The sequence below is a fragment of the Podarcis gaigeae genome, assembly GCF_964106915.1.
Source record: "Podarcis gaigeae genome assembly, chromosome: 9".
NCBI classification, from domain to species: domain Eukaryota; kingdom Metazoa; phylum Chordata; class Lepidosauria; order Squamata; family Lacertidae; genus Podarcis; species Podarcis gaigeae.
The window spans coordinates 1,954,355-1,975,787 of record NC_139685.1 but is presented as its reverse complement, the minus strand read 5'-3'; the positions used below and the strand labels follow the sequence as shown (position 1 = coordinate 1,975,787).

Here is a 21,433-nt window from a genome sequence, read left to right as displayed (position 1 = left end):
TGTAAACCATGATCCTCTGATTAAGGGCTGTACATAAATAAATAAAAATAATTAAGATACATACATGTCTACTGAGGGTGAGAAGTTCACACAACAAAAATCTCTGCAAAGGGGGCACAGTTTTCCAAAGCATGACAACATATGTCCATGCAGCTGTTATAACCAGCCATAGATGGAGTCACCAAGTGATTGTTTTAGATCGGCATCTTGCCCTTATTGCCCCAATGCTGCTGAAACATCAGAAGAGAGAAGCTTCCCATCCAGGCACTAGCAAGGCCCAGTTCTGTTTAGCTTCTTAAATGGAGCTATGAAGCACCTAAGGATCTATTTTATTTTATTTATTATTACATTTATACCACAACTTTCCTTCAAGGTGCTCAAGGTGGCGCCTGTGGTTCTCCCCCTCCTCATCCAATCCCCCCATTGACCCTGTGAGGTAGGTTACGCTGAGAGACTGCAAGTGGCCCAAGGTCATCCAGTGACCTTCATGGCTAAGTGGGGATTTGAACTCTGTGCTCTCCCAGGTCTTTTTTTTTATTTTAAATAATATTTATTACTTTTAAACCTTACAAAAAAGAGACCTTGCAGCAATACAGCCTCTAGCACTCTGAGAGGAAACACAGCCTCAGACTCTGCCTCTTGGCTGCACTCACAAAGGCCATCTGCCATGGTGGCACAGTGCCTGCTTGCAAGGTGGTCAGACCTTTGCCTCGGGGCACAAGTGTCAGCAGTGATGGGCACAGAATGGACTTGTCTTGGGAATCTCTGCTGTCTGCTGTTCCTGGCACGCTCGCATGGCCCAGCCCTTTCTAATGAGCCACATCTGTCGCTAAATTTCTGCCAAAAATAAAATAAAAAAGTTAACCTGTAAGAGGAATTTTGGCACTTCTGTATGCCAACCAGGCCACTTTTATTTTGCAATGGGAATTCAAAGAGTGCAGTCCTGCCTCTTGGGAATTCAGCATGAATGCATAACTAAAATACGCTCAGAAGGGCGTGTGGAAGGAGTGGCAGAGGCCTGTCTCTGGATCCTGCTCCCCTGGAGTTAAATGATGCTCCATATTCCAAAATGCTGCTTTTAGCTCTGGAGTCAGCATTCCGAAGGACTGGTGCCAGAGAAGGCAAAGAGTCTCAACCTCTAGCGATTGTCATGCTAAAAGGATGGCGGTGGGCTATAGATCTTGAGCTGGGTGGAAGAGAAGTTCCCAGGTACATTCCTCCACATTCCCAGGTATTATTTACTGATTTATATACTGCCCTTCATCTGAAGGTCACAGGGTGGTTTACAACACAAAAGCGCAAAATGCATATAATAATAGTAATACTAATGCCACCTCCCAATATACATTTAAAATGCCATTGATTATTTAACAGCCCAAGACCTGGTTGAAAATGAGTATTTTCACCTGGTGCCTAAAGATATGCAATGATGTGGTGCCCAGAGAGCCTCCCTGGGGAGATCACTCCACCAATGGGGGCCACTGCAGAAAAGGCCCCTTCTTGTGTGGCCACCTTCTGGACCTCTTGGGGAAGGGGCACGCGAAGGAGGGCCTCACATTATGATCACAGAATCTGGGTGGGTTCCTATGGGGAGAGGCGATCCTTGAAGCATTGCAGTCCTGGGCCATTTAAGGCTTTATAAATAAAAAAAAGCACTTTGACTTGGGCCCAGAAACTAATTGGCAGCCAGTGCAGTCAGAGTGCAGGCAGGGCTGGCAGACCACTGCTTGAACCTATGTAGAGCTGCTGCCAGTCAGAGTAGCTGAGCTAGATGGGCCAATGGTCTTGACTCAGTCTATGGCAGTTTCCCATCTTCCCACGCAAAGTGCATGCACTGCTCCACGTTGGGCTAAAGGTATTGCAGCACCAAAGCAGTTCTCAGGAATCCTGTAGTAAGGTTCACAAGTGGAAAAATTCACTTGTTTCCATGTTTACAGGCAAACCATGCATTTAGTATAAAAGCATTCAGGTGCTGAGGAAGTAATGTAAATCAATGGGAGAGGAGAGGAGCACAGAAAAATATTGGCTAACAAAATGCCCAAATACTTCAACACCAAAACCAAAAACCATATTCTGCTCTGAGTTAATACACTAATAAACTTCTTTTTTAAAATGGGAACTATCTATCATATTCTTTGTCCCAGAAGCTCAAGTGAAGGTGCCAGAACCAGAGATCTGCACAGCAGCTTGTAGAGTCTGATCCAATTAACAGTGCAGCACTACATGTGTCTACGAAGTCTGAAGTCTCCTCTTACCCTTCATTTTAACATCAAGTGCCAACAATGTGGTTTCAACATCAAGTCAACTTTTCCTCACTTACCCTCCCTGTCTTGCTTACCTTTCTGCAGACTCAAATTTCATTGACACTTTGTTTACATTACAGTATTTATTTATATACCATTATATACCATGTTTCAGTCCTCATAAAGATATTGCCCAATTTCAGGTCCCCTGACCACTCGGGATCCAAGAAGGCCTCCTCTTCTTTTAATGGGGATATTGGTAGGTTTACAAAGTAGAACAGAATCTTTGGACTAATTCAAAAAATACATTAAATCTTGCAGCTTCCTTCCAATATTGCAAAAAGCATGAAATCCAGTATAAGCCACAGTTACAAGAAAGTGAAAGTGAATTCCTAGTCTGTCACACAAAGCGTTTAATTCAAGTGATATTTAGGTGCAGGTTTGGGGGCGACCTTCATAAGAAGGAACCCTTCTAAGAGCCATTCTTTGATGTAAGAAAAATAACACGGCATCATTAGCAATGATATTGACAAAAACTGGGATCAAATTTATGACCGAGAACCACCACTAAATGAAATCCCAAAAGTAAGGGTGTTCTCACTAGCACCCTAAAGAAAAGGCGATGCTATGCTGTGGCTTCTCTGTGCTCTTTTGCTCTAAGAAAGGCAAAAGGGCCTCCTCTGAGTGGCAACCTCAGATGAGCTGTAATCTGCAAATGGATGGCCTTACCTGATTATCTGGGTGCTTTACAGTGAAGTAGCCAATGCACACAATGACTTCGTGCAAGAGGGCTTCACAGGTGTGCTGGGAACAGTGCCACAGCAAAGAGCTTATAATGTGTCGGAACGCAAGAGACAGTCCTTCAGCGCCCACGATAGACTGAAAAACAAACAAAGAAAAATTACACCTTTTTGCAGATTCCCAATGAAACCAAAGAGAGGTATTGCTACAAATCACATGACTTTGCAACCTGGCCATTGGCTTGTGCCGACTGACTTCAGGAAGAACCTTGCATCCCAAACCCTGCAGTGTAGGAGGTTGGACTAGATGACCCTTGGGGTTCCTTCCAACTCAAAATTCTATGAAAAAGCACATTTTGTTACCTCAGAATTTGTAATATGCTCAGGATGTAAAAAATTGATAAACTAGTCATACAGTGCTTTAGGATTTGTGTTTGTTTTTTGGTTAAACGAACCAAAGCGTATTCTCTCAATTCATGTCTCACTCCCCCCTACCGCATGATATTCCTAATGTGCACTACTGTAAATAAGAGTGAATTTTAATTTTAAAAGGGCAGAGATGACTTTGCTGGCACTCTGTTAGCATTAAAAACCCAATTTAATCAGACCAATTTAACAATGTATCTTCCAAGAAAGCATAATTCTAATAAAAAAAATCAGTAAAAAAGTAAAAGAAATATTTTTTTATTTTACTAATGCGGTAATTACTAATTTGTGAGTGTGCTGAACAGCCACCCTCATATCACATATAAACATTATTACTATTTATTAAATAGCTATACTGCCCTTCCTCCGAAGGTCAGAGTGGTTTACAATATAAAAACACAAAAATACATGAAACAATAACTCCTCAAATTCAGCTGAAATTGCAGCTTATACTGGCTTCTCCTGAACTGGCTAGGGGTTTGCTGAGTGTCAAATTTGGCTGCATGTTAAAAATATGGCTTAGTCAAGAGAATGGTCCAAGAAGGTAAGAGAAGAGATCATCACTCTTCACAAACAAGAAGCAGGATACCAAAGGATAGTGAAGGCACTGAATATTCCAAGAGACACTGTTGGAAGCAAAAAGATAGTACTTTTAAATAATTGTTTGGTAAGGTATAATCAAAAGAAGAAGATCCTTGTTAGCTTGGTTTTGTGTCTCTCTCTCTCTCTCTCTCTCTCTCTCTCTGTGTGTGTGTGTGTGTGTTAAGTGATGGTTGGCTGAGGGAGAAGAAAAGGGGCTCCCTGCTTATTCTGGAGAAGCCCACTTTATCTGCACAGCCCCCAGCCTCTATTTAATAAACATGTCAGCCAGAAAAAGCGACACAAGGTCAAAGGGGAAACGTGATGTATGAAGAAAGAACATCAAAGTCTACTAGCTTGAATGGAACAACCCTATAGGCCTGTGGGAAAATATCTGCCATCTACAGTTCTTAGCTCCCTGTCTTGGAGTTTGCATAAACCTACATGGCAGAGTGGACACATGCCAGCCAAAATTCAGCAGAAAGCTGGGGTCTTCTCCACTGGCGGAGGAAGAGGAGTGCAGGGGGAGCACACCCCCCCCCCCCGCCAGCGCGATCCCAGCAGGGTGCCATCGCGGCTGCCCACCCGCGCTGGGCGAGCATTGCCCCCACAGGCGGCCCCCCGCCTGCTCTCTGTCCCCCAGTGCCAGAGCATGAAGCTCCGCCACTGGTCTTCTCCCCTCCCTCCTTCCCTCCAACAACCATATTTGCTTTAAAAAGAAAGATACACCTTCCATCACCCAAATTAATATGCCATGATAAAACATTTCCTAGCGCAATTTCACAAGAACTTAAGCTCTGCTGGATCAGACAACCGTCTCACCTAATTCAAGATTCAGCCAGATGTCCCCCACAAGCTCAAAAACGGGGCATGAAGGCAACAGCCCACAGCAACTGGGATTCAGAGAAACATTTCCTCAGAAATTGGCGGTCCCAATCAGGGCCACCTTTACCATTAGGCAAAATGAGGAACCCTGCACTGGGTATTATGAAAGAACAGCAAATGGCTAGTTATTTATTGCGGTATTACTGTTGTATTTTTAGTAGCAAAACAGCTTGAGTGGCCCTGAGTGGGATGAGGCTTGACTCTGAAGTAAGGCCCATTGAGTTCAATAGGTACAGCCAATCAAAATGATTTGAAGAAACAAAGTTGCATGTTGGACAATTTTATTAAGCCCTTCCCCTCAAATTACTGGGTCATTTCACTAAATCTCTTCCAAGTCCTAATACCTTGCTTGCTTGACCACCATTGGGCCCTGAGAGGGCTACTGTACATGTACTTTCAAAAAGTGGCAGGTGTAGCTCTGAATTCGAGAGCCATGTCTGAGAGCATGGTTTCCACGACAAGGTTCCAGGCTGCAGGTATACTTGTGCAGTGACTTGACCACTCACTGACTTTCTGGATTTGGCTTCAGGAAGAGGGATCTTTCTGGCTGTGCTCATCAACCCCTTAAACATCATGGCACTTAAGAGAATGGTAAGACACAAATGTTGACCACCCGACAGTCAAAACAAGTTTGAGGGCCAACCCCCCTGTGACTCAGGACCAGGACACCATTAGTCACCAGCCTAAGGAGCACCTCACTTCAAAGTCAGAACCAAGCGAGCAGCTGCCTGCCTTCTGAGTAAGCAATGGGACTGTGAAAGATAGAAGAAGTCTTATGTTCTGTTTCTGCCCATCCTTCTGTAAGGGTAGGGTATTGCCGCTGGGTCCACGTCTAGCTAGAATGCAGCAGGAAAAGCTTTTCTGGCATTCATTTAACTGCTCCTTGCACTGGCGTCCCTAGGAGATTGCCTCAGAGTCATTTACTATAGTGTATTACGTGCTGACATCTTCTTGGGTTTAGTCTGTTTTCCCCAACACAGGTTCCCGTATGTTCTAGTGGACCATGTTTAACCTTCACTGATAACAACAGACCAGAGGGCACCAGAGTTTGTATATAAATGTTAAAAGTCATTTTTCAAGGAAACAATGTATTTCCTCTTTAACCAGTTTTAATACCAGTTCAGAATCCTGCACTGCTTCTTCCTGACGCCTTCCAATTGTTTAGACTCTGAAGATAAATGGAAAATGTACCTATGAACTTGGGGATTATTTGTGCTTATCTGAATCTTCATGCTGCCCATAGTCCTGCACTTGGGCTCATCACCTTTTGAGAAAAAAGAGCTGCTTGCCCAAATTGCTTAGGCAGCACTCACTTAAAAAAAGAGGGGGAACCACAGGACACATGACTCTGTCCTGCCCTCCCCCCGCAACTTCCAGGAGCTTTTCAAGGATGCACATGTCTGGCAGCAAAGGGGAGATGGGTGTCAGGAAGTCCTGCTTCCAGTTCTATGGATTTTGTATAAACACATATACGTAACAAGGGGAAGTCTAATAGTTCTCAAGCATTTGGGTGGTGGTGGTGGGGGGTTCAGGTTGAATGCCAAGTGAGGGGTGGGCTGCATTATGTCAATGAGCAGTCCGGAGCCTTCGGCTCCTGTGCTCCCCCCTGCCATCCAACCCTAGTTTCCAATCCTGGATGGCAAGGCAAGTAGAAACCATAATTTGCCATCTTAGGTAGGACTGAAGGTACATAGTGTGCTTACTTAAGGTTCCTTGCTCTTCATCCATGTAACGCCATGCCATGTCATGGGTGGTGGTGTCTGAACCACCCCAGTGTGTGCATACACTGAAGAGTGGCGGAGAATATTACCTGGAAAGCTGGTAGATCAAGAACTGCAAAACTGTTGAAGAAACGTAAACTCTTGAGAGCCACTTGAACAGTGTTCTCAGCGTAGCTCTCTTTCGGGCTAGTCGTGCTCAGGTCTGCAATTGTGCCGTGAAAAAGAATGCAGTATAACATGTGCAACACCCCAACCAGGTCTGTAGTCTCAAGAGCAGTTGTTAGCCCGGTGGGATCCTGATGAGCACCATCAAATATGCTCCAAGACCTGCTGAAGAAAGCAACAAAGTATCTTCTTGTAAACCAGCAACGTGAGCTAAGATTATTTATATCAAGCTTTTCTATAAAAAAATTGCAGTGCCTTCATAAGCTAGGCTTTAAGAACACAGAAATATATAAATAAAAATATGACATTTTACAGCGTTTGACAGGCAAAACCAAGGATATACTAGCAAGCCTTCCTGTCATTTTTATTGCAAGAATGGCTTTGATAAGCCCCCACCCCTTCCCATTATGCATTGCTAAAAGCTCAACCATTTGAACTACAATGTCCACTTGGTGGATGTGCAGTCTACTCAGGTGCTGATCTCTCTCTGCAAACCTAAAGAATTAAAAGACAAAGTGGGAAGTAACGACATTCCTCCCACCTCCTCTCTCAAATCTCTCTAGCGTTCCAGGCAAGAGATCATCCCTGCCTCACTTTCAAAGGTGAGAGAGGTGGAAGATGTTGAGGGGAATGAGGTCTTCATAGGTGCCATGTTGGGAATACCACCTGTTGGGGGTGAGATACCAAATTCAATGCAGCCAGCTTGGCAATCCATGGACCACACAGAAATCTTTGCTAGAAGCAGCTGTGGATTAGCATAGTTGATAGAGGTAAGAGGAAAGCGACAGCACTTGACATGCTTAAATCCCATGGATTCCAGTCCCACCTAGTCAAGTTGCATGGGATTAATTCCAATCTGTTGCCTCTGAGGATGTGGATAGGCCGCTTGGAAGAGTGAAATCGACCACCTGTCTCCTTGATCCTTGTCCATCCCGGCTTGTAAAAGCGAGCTGGGCAGGGCTGGACTCTGCAGGGTGATGAATGCTTCCCTCTGTGAGGGAGCCTTTCTAGACCCGCTTAAAGAAGTGGTTATTAAAACGCTTCTTAAAAAACCATCTTTGGACCCGGCCAATATGGCTAACTATTGCCCAGTCTCAAATTTTCCATTCTTGGGCAAGGTGATTGAGCGGGTGGTTGCTGAACAACTCCAGGCGTGCCTGGAGGATGCAGACCATTTCGATCCCTTCCAGTCGGGATTCAGGCCTCATCATGGGACTGAAACTGCCTTGGTCATGCTGGTCAAGGATCTCCAGCGGGCTAGGGACAAGGGTGAAATCTGTTTCCTAGTTCTGCTGGATCTCTCAGCGGCCTTTGATTCCATTGACCATGACACCCTTCTGGACTGTCTAGAGAGACTGGGAGCTGGATGCACTGTTATGCAGTGGTTCTGCTCCTTCCTCCTGGGCCGTGTCCAGAAAGTGGTGTTTGGGGATGAGTGTTCAGACCCCTAGGCTCTCACTTGTGGGGTGCCTCAGGGCTCAGTCCTCTCCCCCACGCTTTTTAACATCTATCTATATGAAGCCGCTGAGAGAGATCATCAGGGGGTTTGGGCTGGGTGTTCATCAGTATGCAGATGATACCCAGCTCTACCTCTCGCTTATATCGGAACCAGTGAAGGCAGTGAACGTCCTGTGTGAGTATCTGGAAGTGGTTGGAGGATGGATGGTGGCTACGAGATTGAGGTTGAATCCCAACAAGACAGAAGTACTGTTTCTGGGGGACGGGGGAAGCAGGAGTGTGGGACTCCTTGGTCCTGAATGGGGTAACTGTACCCCTGAAGAACCAGGTGCATGACCCAGGAGTCATTTTGGACTCACAGCTGTCAATGGAGGCGCAAGTCAATTCTGTGTCCAGGGCAGCTGTCTCCCAGCTCCATCTGGTACATAGGCTGAGACCCTATTTCCCCGAAGTCTGTCTCACCAGAGTGGTGCATGCTCTGGTTATCTCCCGCTTGGACTATTGCAATGTGCTCTATGTGTGGCTACCTTTGAAGGTGAACCAGAAACTACAACAAATCCAGAATGTAGCAGCTAGACTGGTGAGTGGGAGTGGCCGCCGAGACCATATAACACCAGTCCTGAAAGACCTTCATTGGCTCCCAGTACGCTTCTGAGCACAATTCAAAGTGTTGGTGCTTTGAAGCCCTAAACAGCCCTGGCCAAGTATACCTGAAGGAGTGTCTCCACCCCCATTGTTCAGCCTGGACACTGAGGTCCTCCTTTGAGGGTCTTCTGGCGGTTCCCTCACTTCAAGAAGTGAAGTTACTAATAGTAGTTAAACTGTTTATTCCACTTATCTTCCTAATACAGATAGCTAATATCAGAAAGACCACTGAATATGTTCAAAATGCCTTTGGCCCCTTTTTATGAACCAGGGAGTATTTCATGACACAATGCTAAACTCGGATGGTGTGGCTTACATAAATATGATGCTCCTCTGGGTCAGAGGAGCACATCCAAAAGGAAGCAAGAGTCCATGGGCATAATGGTTTTCCAGTTGCCTATTTCTCTTCTAAATAAGCTCACTTAATTCTTGCCTGTAGTCCTTAGCATTTGGTGAATATGCTGTCTGCCGGCAAACGAAGGCAGAACAACCAGTTGTCAAGAAAAACTGCATATATTTTATTTGTCACCCAGCAGCCAAAACAGACATTATCTTAATTACTGAAATAAAACACAAGACAAAGGCAGCTCATATTCTTTTGATCTTTTTGACCTGAACTTTGATTATTACTTTAAAAAAAAACCACAAAAAATCCTAGCCCATTCTGGGGACATATAGCTAACAATTCAACCTCTAGGTTAATGAGCTGCTAGCAAGGATTCCATGTGCTGACCTTTCATTACAAAATGCAGCACAGTAAGAACAAAAGAAGAATAACTGCTCACTCTTAAAGGGCAGGTGGATGTGCAGATATACTAGTTGGAGATGTTTTGTACGCATGGGATTAGTTGGGATTTTTTATTCTGCACCACCAAACTCCTGGAGTGAAATGCCTCTGAAATGTCCTGTTTTATAGACACTGGCACACAGATCTTGGGAGGCTTCACGAGAAGCTTGCAATGCCTCTGGAACAATTCCCACTAACTTCAGCGAACTTTGGAGTGGGCCCAAACAGTGCTACAGCCTTTAACACTTGTGTCTGTTACAGAATTTAACATCTTCATCCAGGGCTCATAAGAAGCCAAAAACTTTTTACTTAAGAGGTTCTCACAGGTTTAAGAAAAGGACATTTTCATGTCCATTCCTCCTAATATATACAGTTTTGCCTAATCTAGGCATTTTAAAAAGCAATTTCCTTTGCTATTACACATTTTTGTCCGCACTGTCCCCTAGTGCATGCATCGTTTTGGTTGAAAAACCTCACTGCAAAATTATGAGATGCATGAATTTCAAAGAATAGTTGCATTTTGGTTTGTGTTATTGTGACCTGAGAGAGTGGGGATTGGAAGCCTCGCCTTCTTGGTCCAAGTCCAAAACTCTACCCATTACACCATCCTCACTCTTGGGACAGAACATAGGCTACTACTCAGCTGCCCTGAGCCCAGCCTTGGCTGGGGAGGGTGGGGTATAAATAAAAAATATTATTATTATTATTATTATTATTATTATTATTATTATTATTATTACTAGCATACCAAGCAACAAAAACCAAAGCATTAATATACCAATGAACAAATGGAGGCGCAGGCTTCATCAGGAGCATCCAAGGTTTATCAGCAAGTTATAGTTTAGGAGGAGGATCAGTTTTTTTAAAAAATAGTACAGGAACTTGAATGAATAGACTCTTTTGAACTGTTCATTTTTAGTATTTGAAGTGTGCAGTAGATTAGGCCGATATTTTGCACCTTTGGTGGAATTGTAATTAGCTGATAGAATATTGGCTAGAATTCTTGGGAATAACAGAACAAATAGGCAGAATCTTAATTTGGACTCTTTTGTTGTAACGTTTTGAATGACAGAATTCAATCCTCTTTAAAACTGCTTGTTGGAAACCTTCTGAACACTGCAAAAGTTGTATTTGCTAGATATTAGAAAACTCTGGCAATGCCAACAGTTGAGAAATGGCAAACTGAGGTTCCTGAAATTGCCAAAGTGGATCAGCATGAAATGGGCTCTCCGTCAGCAGTGGCATTTGTGGTGAGGTGGACCTGCCCTCTCAACTGTGTGGGGGCCCTTGAGCCCATGCCTGCTCCCGTAAGAAGCATCACCCGTCTTTGTGGCTCCACTCCAGCTTCTGCTACTGATCTCAGCACTGCATCACAACATACTGGAATATACCTTCTTTTTTGATCAGACCTTCATTTTTGTAAATAAGATGGGTGCGTATTACAAACCAATGAATAGATAAAAATCAACTCCATTTCATTTCATTTCTGGGGGGGGGGGGCTTGGAAATTACATTTCCTGTCAGGCGAGCTTTGCAGGTGATGCAGCGCTAGCTTTCGCCATGCGTGGCTACTTCTATTAATATAATCTATGCAACCTAGTTCTTAAAAGGAGGGACGGGGGCTGGTGCTGTCCGTGACTGCCCCCACCATCATTCAAGGTGTGCCATGGTGCATTGCTTGAGAAAACCACTGCACTATGGGGATGGGCAAAGAAATGGATCCAAATTCAAATATTTCACCACGTTAAGTCTCCTAGATATAAATGGTGCTCCTTCCAACACAAATGATTTGAGAATTATACTGAAATGATTGAAAAATACCAGGGTAGGATAATGGCACACAAACAAACAGCAGCCACTTACCTGCCATTGACAGCCAAACACAGCTGGCACATCCCATGCAGTACTGCTGTAGCGTTCTGTAAGAAAGTGGCTATTTTGGGGTTTTCATCAATTGGGCCTTGGACGGAGAGGAAACAGCAACACAGCTTTTCAATTAATCCCATATTTACCACATAGCTAGCAAAGGAAAGAGAAGGGGGTGGAAATGCATTAAAGCAGGTCATGGTGCCCCAATTGTGATATTCCCAAGGTGTGTGGCAATTTCCCCCCAGTGTGGAAACACTATACAACGCAGTGCCTTCCCGGTGGCAGCACCATATTTATGGAACTCCCTCTTAGTATATATCTGATTGCCCTTCATGCTGTATTTATTTATCTTAAGACCAGCTTATTTTTGTTGGCCTTCAGAGTATAGTGAGAGAGGCCCTAGTTGTCTAATTTGTCTAAAACACATTTATTTTGTCTTGAATACCACTGATTGTCATAGGTTACTGTAACTGGATTTTATTGTAAATTGTGATTTTTATGCTGATTTTTAAATTAATGTTAATAGCTGTCCTGAGCTTTGTATGAGGGTGGGATAATAATAATAATTCTGTGTCGATCACATATATTTGGCCATTATCATGTTGTTTTATACTTGTAAACCCTAATGTATTACTTCAAGATTAATGGATGTCTTTGTTTTTATATATGAATAAATGATTCACAATGGCTTTTATATTTAAGCAATAGCTTAGAATGAGAAAAATCATCTAAAACACACAAGACACAATATGACCACAACACAGTCTTCCCCAAGTCTAGTTTCTACATCCTCTATCTTTTTAGCTGACAACAAATGATGAACTTATTTGTTGTTCAAGGAAATATCCTTTCCCCACATATAGAAGCAGACATTTCAAATCAACCCTAAGGCATGGTCTCATCAGTTGGAATATAACCTTCACAAAAAACTGACTCCTGAACCTTTTCCTGCTATCTTTTTGCTGCTGTTGGGCAGTATTGTCCCTCTTCCTGACAATTCAAATTTGGGGGCATCCAGACTGTCACTATTTAAGGGCTGGTTTCAATCACATGCTGGCAAATTCAGGTTGCAGAAGTAAAGTTGATGGGGAGAACCTGTGCAACAAACCTGCTTCCTGAAAGACTGGAAAGTTTGTGATCTGGAAAGTGACAGGAAGAGGCACTGGGAAGTGTAGGACAACTCACACTTAGCACAACATAGTCTAACTGCCACACAAATAAAAAACCTCCCTGCAAACAAATCAGAGTGAATGCTAAACAAACAGGTTGTCTGGAAGCAGCCACACCTCCCTAAATTGTTCTGATCACTAGAAGACAGAACCAATGTGGGATCCAAGAGGTGAAGTCTTTTTGCAGGAAAGGACTGTGGAGAAATCAGGTAGATGCAAATGACCTTGCAATAAAGATGTAAGAGGAGCGAAAGTCAAGAGTAAACTGGGAGGAAGTGCCAGCTTAGAATCAATTTGGCCTTCAGAAACATGTGGAAACAGCTGGCAACATCAAAGGCCCCCAATGTGCTTGAGTGACCAAGTCACACTACTCAGAGATTATCTCAGGCTGGGGCAGCAGGATTTCGACAGTGCTCTGCATATGTTTCTTGTGACAAGTCTTGCTAGGTGTGGATGTATCATGGAATCTAATTTAATAAATCTGTAAAAGAGAACCACTTTCTAAAATGGAAATCTTCACGTTGTCAGTGACATATAAAAGCTGAATGCCTTTCAGTGCCCTAATCCTAAATGAGGAAAGTCACCCTCATAATTTTAATGGGGTAATTTAAAATTCAATATAACATTTTAGTGTTTTCTATTTAAGAGATGGTTAGAAACCTTGAGAAAGGGAAGAGTTAAAAATGTAACAAATAATGTGGAACAATGGGTAACACAGTACTTTAAAGTGTGGTTTTAAAATGTATTAATAAGTAAGTAAGTAAGTAATAATACATGATCTAGCTGTGTATCATAAGGGCTATGATTTGACAAAATAGCCATGATCAAAGTGATCACCCTCCCAAAACTAACCTACCTATTCCAAACCCTCCCAATCTGGATTCCCCCAACCCAACTCCACAGATGGCAGAGAAAACTACACTCTTTTATCTTCTCACATAAAAAACCAAGAATCAGCCCCGAATACCTGCACCTCCCCACCTTAGAAGGATGATGGGGAATCCCCAACATAGAAGCATATTACATTGCCAACCAAATACGCCATATAATCCCATATATACTTGAAGATGAGACAAAACAATGGGTGCACCTAGAGAGGGACACAATTGAAAATACCTGCACCACAGCGTACCCTCTCCTCCCAAACAAACTAAAGAAAATTCTCACAACACTTAACAGGTACACACAGACCATGTTCAAAGCATAGAAAACAGAAATAGGCAAACTATCCCCAACCTCATCCCCACTAATCCCCCTGACGTACCACCCATTATTCCACCATGCAGCACAAAACCTCCAGATAAAAACCTGGCGAACCAAAGGCTTATTTCACTTAATAGACTTAAAAATAATAGACTTAATAGACTTAAAAATAACAAAGCTTTGTCAACAGAAGAAATACAAGACAAACTAGAAGACACCCAAATGCCCTGGTTAACACATCACCAATTACATGCCCTCTTAAACAACCCAACAGTAAAATCAGCAGCAAATAGGCCCCTGACGACCTTCAAAAACCTCCTCCTAGCAACAAAGGGAAACTGTAAAGGGATGGTATCCACAATATACAAAATACTACTCCAAAATCCCACAAACCCCCTAGACGCAATAAAAAAAATGGGAGAATGACATAGGCTATGAGATTAACCCCACTCAATGGACCAGAATGTGGTCTAACCCCCCCCCTTTAAATCCATATCAACAAAAAGAAAAGAACTCACTCTGAAACTCACCTACAGGTGGTACCTAACACCAAGAAAACTAGTGCTAATACGCTCAGGAACCTCACCAAAATGCTGGAGAGGGTGCGCCTCCACAGGCACATACCTCCACATGTGGTGGGAGTGTCCCAAAATCCAACTATTCTGGACAACAGCCATACGAGAAATATGTAAAATAACTAAGCAAGTATTAGACATCACCCCAGAACCGGCCCTACTAAACATCTTCTAAGACAACAATGCTCACTTACACCACAAAGAACTCATAACTCACCTACTTTCAGCAGCCAGAAACACCATAAACAGACACTGGAGAGACCTGTCAGGAGTAAGCATGGACCAATGGTACCAAATAGTATGGGAAACAGCCCTACTAGAAAAATTAACCAATAAACTGAAACTGACATGGGGACAAACAGAAGAAGACGCCTTTACCCCGGTATGGCTCCCCTTTATCACAAACACAGCCCAAAAAGACAACGACAATAATCCACCAACAGCATACAAACTAATATGGCTAACTTATCCAAAACACCCACCCACCCCACTCACACACGAAAACAAAGATCACCACAGCCAATCACAAATGAACAACTACACCCTGGGCCAACCCCAACCTCTCTCACCACCAAAGGAACAGAAGTGAACAACAGAGAACAAGGACGAGTAACTCTGACACCAAACCCTACATACATTAAGCAAATTAGAAACATCGCCACCCGACCCTCCCCATCTCCCCCTTCCCCCCCCATGTCTCAACAAATGAAACTGATTTGTAAAAATGTTACACGGAAAAAATACGAGAGACATTACACATACTTCTGTAAAACAAGAAAATCTTCAGTAAATCCCCCCCAAAACACACACACACACAAACAAAAAACTAAGGGCTATGATTCCTGGTTTCTTTGCCTAATTGTTCATTTTATTTCTCTACCCAGTTCAGACCTTTCTCCAAGTCTTGTTTTACAGCTGCTTGCTTCTTTTGGCTTTTCACCTGCTTGGCACTTCCATCTCAAGAGGTACAGTGTATTCTGGCACCACAGTAAAGGCCATAACCATGGATTGTCACTTCAGACATCATGCTAAATCATGGTTAGCACAAACCATGGTTTGCAAACCCACTTCAAACTACAATGTCTGAATCCTTGATTTACTGGCCAATACCATGAAAAATGGCTTATCATCAGACATCATACTGAACTACAGCTAATGGTTTTATAATAATTAAAGTGAGCTTCCAATTGCTTCTTGGCCAGCGGGGCTTGCTGCCAGGGCTGATCAACTAACTGACATGGATAGCAAGCCCTGCTAGGATCAGCTGCACTAGGGAGCTGGCCACCAGGAACTCTCTGGTGCAGCTGAGAGGGCTTGCTAGCAGGGCAACCTGTTGATCTGCACTGTCAGCGAACCCCTTTGAAGGCATGCTTCCATCGACAGTGCACCTTCACAGAGGTCTGCCGTGAGTCTATTTGCTGGCACAATTTGAATCCAAACCATACCTGCAAACAGACTTCAAAGAGACTCCTTGTAATAACTGAACAGTTATTCATCATGTAAAGATTCGTGCAAAGGCAGGTGGGAGAAATAAGGATTCAGGTTTAATATGAGGTATGAATTATAATCTTCTCAAAGACTTCACAGATATTTTAATAGAGGATATGAAGGGGAAATTTCATAAGCAACAGTGACTACTGCTTAAGGAAATCTGCGTTAGGAAAGGACTCCACATGCACCAAGATAAAGAAGGAATATCCCTGCATCTATCTGGAAAAAGAGCAGGAGGTGGCAAAAATGCCAATTTAAATAAAAATGGTTCAGCACATAGGAAAGGATGTAGATAAAATACAGAAAGATAAAGAGCTGTGCATTCAAGTGCAGTTCCTGCCATCTAGAAATTAATGTATTGAGAAAGGCCTTTCAAGTGCATCTAGCGACAGAGGTCAGAGCACAAGGAAGGGCAGGGTCAGTGCAAGGGGCAGAGGGGGGTTGAAGACATGGCAAAAGGTAATTGATTAAGAGAAGAGGGAGACCTCCTTGAAAAATTAAATGTATCCTTTACCGCATCTTCCAGAGAAGGTGGAAGACAGATGACAAAGACAAAAGAAAGACAAATATTTGGGTGGGGTTGGGAGCACTCCCCCAGAATCCTATTCAGAGAGGAAACAGACAAAAGATGATGTGCAGGGTGCTCCCCACATCACCCAACCCAGGCACCAGACAACTGATTTCCCTTCCCTTTTAGCCTCATGCCGAATATGTCATGTCTTTAGGGGCTGCCAACTGGAGATATTTGGAATTTTGAAAAAAGGTTTGTGTAAAATTTGGATCCAGCAGAATTAGAATGGATCCTCCTGAATCGGCATAATTTCACATGGGTTCACAAAAAAAGTACCATCAAATTAGAGCTTACAGGCTGCACAACAAAAATCAGCACAATAAAAATCACCACCGCAAGAATACTGGCACGGATCCTCATGTTTCTGGAATGATCTCCTTTGAGATGTACCTAGCATCAACATTATGAACTTTAGTCAGTGGCCAAGTATGCACATCCTTATTCAGGCCTTTGAAGATGGATGACATTATTGGCCCATAATGCTATACTGATTTTGTTTAACATGTATTTTGCTAACATGTATCTTGTTTATATTGTGTTTGTAATGTTGGGCTTTAATAGATGATTTTGTTATGCATCTTTGGGATCTAAGGCCATATAGGGAAGGAAGGATATACATTTGATAAACAAATAGATGGCTTCAATATTTATTTATTTACTATATCAGCCAAGATGGTTCACCATTAAATGATACGAAAGAGAGAAGAGGAAGGGAAGGAACAGGACAACAAACCTGCTCAGGCACCATGGCCACTGCAGGAGGGGAGGTGTCAAAGGACTGCTGCTTACAGCTCAGCCCTGCGGCCGTCACCTCTCCCATGGATGAAGTGGGGAAACTGTGGGCGGAGACTAATCTGGAAGAGGAGGGGCCAAATGGCAGTTCACTCCAGCCAGGTTGATGGAGAGGACTTGATCTTTCATTTTCCCCTATGAAGAGGTTAAAGACATCCAGTTGTTTTCTCACCTAATGAGATCTTGCATCCTGCTGTTAAAGGCTTCAGCTTGTGTGGCCTTGTTCTTTGGTTCCTGAATTAATTTTGGCACACAAATCTCTTTGTTCCCATACGATACACTGGAGATCAGGCACCCGAACACCACAGCTATGATTCTTAGAACTCCAGTGGTTACACCTTCAAACACTTGCTTGTTGGCAGTTCTTCCTAAGGTAGCATTATGGTCATCTGGAATGTAAACCTGCACACATATATCAAAACAAAATAAATTATTAAAAAACAAAACAACCCTGCTCCATTTTCCAAATTATTTGTTTCAATTATTTCAACAGTTCCTCACAGGACTTCATTCCCAGAGCCGTCACCACCCTGTCGCCTGCCTCTGGATGCCCTCCAGCTGGTGAGGTGATGCCCTTCACCGAGTCACCCCAGAGTCTTTAAGGCGTGCATTAGTAATAATAAGGATGAAGATAAACAGAAGGAGATGTGTCTTAAGTGGCAGACTGTCAACACTGTCCAGAGCTGGGTATCATTCTAGGAAGAAAAAGGCTGGCTCCAGGGAACTTTGGAATGAATACCAAAACAAATAAGGCTGCTTTCTAAACTCAGAAATTAATGATAACTCCAAAGTGATTTCACTTAAAAAAAGGTATTTACACTTTTATTGTACAATAGTGGAATCAAAAAGTACAGTTGCCCCACAGTTGAGTGCTGTATCTCTCTCCATGGGAATATGGTAACACTTGGCAATGAAGAACATGCACATTTTTTTTTATTATTCATCAGCTCTGTGCCTTGAGTTGGTACTTAAAATCCATTGTAATAGTCTGTTCCTGGTAACGAGCCAAGCTAGGAAGTGAGAAGTCTTCAGCTACTTATTCAAGTTCAGCTGAAGAAAGAATATTGTGTTGCATCAGTAATTTACACAGCCTGGAGTAATTCACGCCTGGTGATTTTGATCCTCTACCTAAGTAGATGGATTGTATTTAAAACACGTGTGCCTATTTAATTAGCAAGTAAGATGCTACAATTTGGAAGTCATTAGCACAGCAAGCATTCTCTGTACAGTGGTACCTTGGTTCTCAAACGCCTTGGTACTCAAATGCCCTGGTTCCCAAATACCGAAAACCTGGAAGTAAGTGTTCCGGTTTGCAAATGTTTTTCGGAAGCTGAACGTCCGATGCAGCTGTCGGCTATTGTTAACGGGGCGCCTACACCAATCAGAAGCTGCGTCTTGGTTTTCGAACATTTCGGAAGTCAAACCGACTTCCGGAATGGATTAGGTTTGGTGCTTTTGTTTTTGCTATTTATTTTGCGTTTTTGTTTTTGAGGCTTTTTTTGTGTCACTGTGTGGAACCCAGTTCAGCTACTGGTTGATTTATTGACTGTGTGACTGCGGAAATGGATAAAAGCCCCGCATCCAAATACTATCATCAGTGTAGGTAAGAATTTTTTTTTATTTTAATTTTTATCATCTACAATACTGTTTTTATTTATTTTATAGTACAGTACTTTGATTATTGCTTTCATTTTATGGATCAGTGGTCTCGTTAGATAGTAAAATTCATGTCAAATGGCTGTTTTAAGGGTTGTTTTTAAAAGTCTGGAACAGATGAATCCATTTTGCATGACTTTCTATGGGAAAGCACACCTTGATTTTGGAACGCTTTGGTTTTGGAACAGACTTCCCAAACGGATTAAGTTTGAGAACCAAGGTACCACTGTACAACTTAAGGTATTCCATTCTTTTCCCTAAACATGTCTGGCTCAAACTACACACAACACTGGATGATCTGTGATCAATTTGGAGCCTTTTAAAAATGCAGCCAGGCAGTGTTGTGTGTGTGTGTGAGGGGGGAAAGGGCTGCGAACGACACAGCTGAGTACCTGCATTTACAGGTAGGAAACCCAAAAGTCACAGTGGTTACAAAAAGCTGCCAATACGGAAAAGGTAAATTATGCTGCTCTTCTAGCACATGAGCACTCACTTCTGTGCCTTCGTGACATCAGCAGCCATGAGGTCCTTTCACATCTATCTGCATGATTAAAACACCACAGATGTATGGCAGGCAGATATAACAGATCAGGGCCCTTTCAATCCAGGCATCCAAAATCTGAACTGGCTGGCCAAGAGAGGCTGCTGTGTGCCTTTTGGCAGCAGCAAGGATGGTTTTATTTCAGCAGGTGTTTTTTGGATAATGCTTTGAAATGAGATCTGAATGCTGCTGATTCTGCCTTTTTTGTTTTTGTATTGTTGCTTTTGGACTATTAAAATATATATTTTGGCCTTTTAAAACATATATATATATATGTTTATTTGGTTTTGCCAAGTGCTTCTGTTATTTGTTATAGGAAGGCAGGGTACAAATACTGGGAATAATAAAGCAAAACACATGTTTTAAAATAAATTAATGAACAAACCTCTGTGTGGGTTGTACTCTCAAACTAGCGTTAGTAGGACTGGGACACAGGGTTTTTAACGGAAGTGGATAATTTATGCTCAGCGGTCCTTACTGAGATCAGCAGATGCATGCATGCACAAGGTCAGTTATGGTGGCAAGTCCAGCAGGGGGCAAGGGCCACCAGAAACAGCAATCTTTCCTGCTCCCCCCCCTCACCAAGTGGGCTGCAGCCCTTAGGGAAAGAGCACCCGCTTTGAAGGCAAGAGGTCCCAGGTCCCATCCCCAGGTAGGACTGAGAGAAACTCCCTGCCTGAAACCCTGGGGAGCTGCTGCCAGTCAGAGCTAGACGGACTGGTGGTCTCACTAAGGAAGTTTCCTATCTTCCTGGTGCTGCTAATAGGAAAGTGGGCTGTCATCTTGTTTGTCTGTTACATTTTCAGGGCCACAGACCTGCCCTTTTCTCTACTCCACCTCCTCTGCCCCTACGCATGATGTGCAATAAACCTAACGCATCTCCTGTAAACAAAGCCTAAGCCAGGCAGGGGAAAGGAAAGAGCTACGCTGGCTAACTAAACCGAGGGCTCTTCCCATTTGCTTTCCACATGCTCTTACTGACTGACCCACAGGACCAGGAGCTTTGCTCCATTCTAATGCACAGTCCTAAAGACATCCAAGAAGGTCCAGCAGGTAAATGCTAAAAAGGTGGGAGGCCTAATCCTCTTTGATGGGCTTAGTGCTTCCAGTGTAAACTTTGCGGACCATTTTGAATCTGTCTTGGCATGTTCTACCCACAGCTGAGAATCACGGACAGCAGCCGCCATCCAGGCAGGATAACTCTGGGCAACAACTGTGCTCCTTGCACAAACAATTCTTCTCAGCAGTGGAAGGAACAGTTTTGCCTATACTATCTTATTGTGTTTGACATTTTTTCTTGCTGAATTTTGAAGTCGTAATACAGTACCTGCTTACAAATAATAATAATAATAATAATAATAATAATGAGAAACTGCAGCAGAATTTAGAGATAACCTGTCCTTTTGGCTTTTGTGTACCTGGCTGGTGGCAACTAGCCCCTGAGCATAACCAGTTTGCTTGAGCAGGCGCTGAGGAGAAACAGTTTTGCAGTGCTTGAATGGATCCCGCAATAAAGGCAGCCGCACAACTGCTATTGTAGGCTGGAAGGAGCAGCTCTGGGGAGGGCAGCTGTTTGCACTTGGGGAACCAATCCTGCTTTAAAGGCTAGTATTCTTTAAAATGCTACTGGCTCCCACAGTTGTAAACATGTAGTAGTATTAAAACACAGGAGCACACCAATACTCTTCACCATTGTCCCATTGGATGCTGTTCTTTGAACGTCATCCTGCCTGGAAGTGGACAGTGCAAAACAATCTAAATTGAAACCCAAGGGAATATAAAGTTGAGATACACATTCTTTTGGAATTAGCATGAGTCAACACTTTGTGAGGTAGCACTTTGCAAAACAAAAAACGACTATTTTAATTTTTTTGTTTGAATTGTTGATGTCCCTGTTGCTGCTTTTTGATCAAGATG

The 21,433-nt window shown here is 43.0% G+C and overlaps 3 protein-coding genes across 6 annotated transcripts in view; all 3 read right to left on the bottom strand.

The window, feature by feature from the left end:
• Positions 1-21,433, bottom strand: part of TSPAN3 (tetraspanin 3) — a 939,276-nt gene that overhangs the window by 642,710 nt on the left and 275,133 nt on the right. The gene's annotated exons all lie outside the window — the stretch shown is intronic.
• The window catches only part of SCAPER (S-phase cyclin A associated protein in the ER), a 220,411-nt gene that overhangs the window by 32,362 nt on the left and 166,616 nt on the right, over positions 1-21,433 (bottom strand). For 3 of the 4 annotated variants that reach the window (XM_083698190.1, XM_083698191.1, XM_083698193.1), the window contains 4 exons: positions 17,492-17,721; positions 11,513-11,668; positions 6,684-6,924; positions 2,973-3,122 (listed from right to left, as the gene is read on the bottom strand). In XM_083698190.1, the coding sequence (XP_083554316.1) occupies positions 2,973-3,122; positions 6,684-6,924; positions 11,513-11,668; positions 17,492-17,721 (777 nt within the window). The remainder of the gene's footprint in view (positions 1-2,972; positions 3,123-6,683; positions 6,925-11,512; positions 11,669-17,491; positions 17,722-21,433) is intronic. The other variant, XM_083698192.1, reaches the window with a different exon arrangement.
• The window catches only part of ETFA (electron transfer flavoprotein subunit alpha), a 284,709-nt gene that overhangs the window by 131,471 nt on the left and 131,805 nt on the right, over positions 1-21,433 (bottom strand). The window lies entirely within an intron of this gene.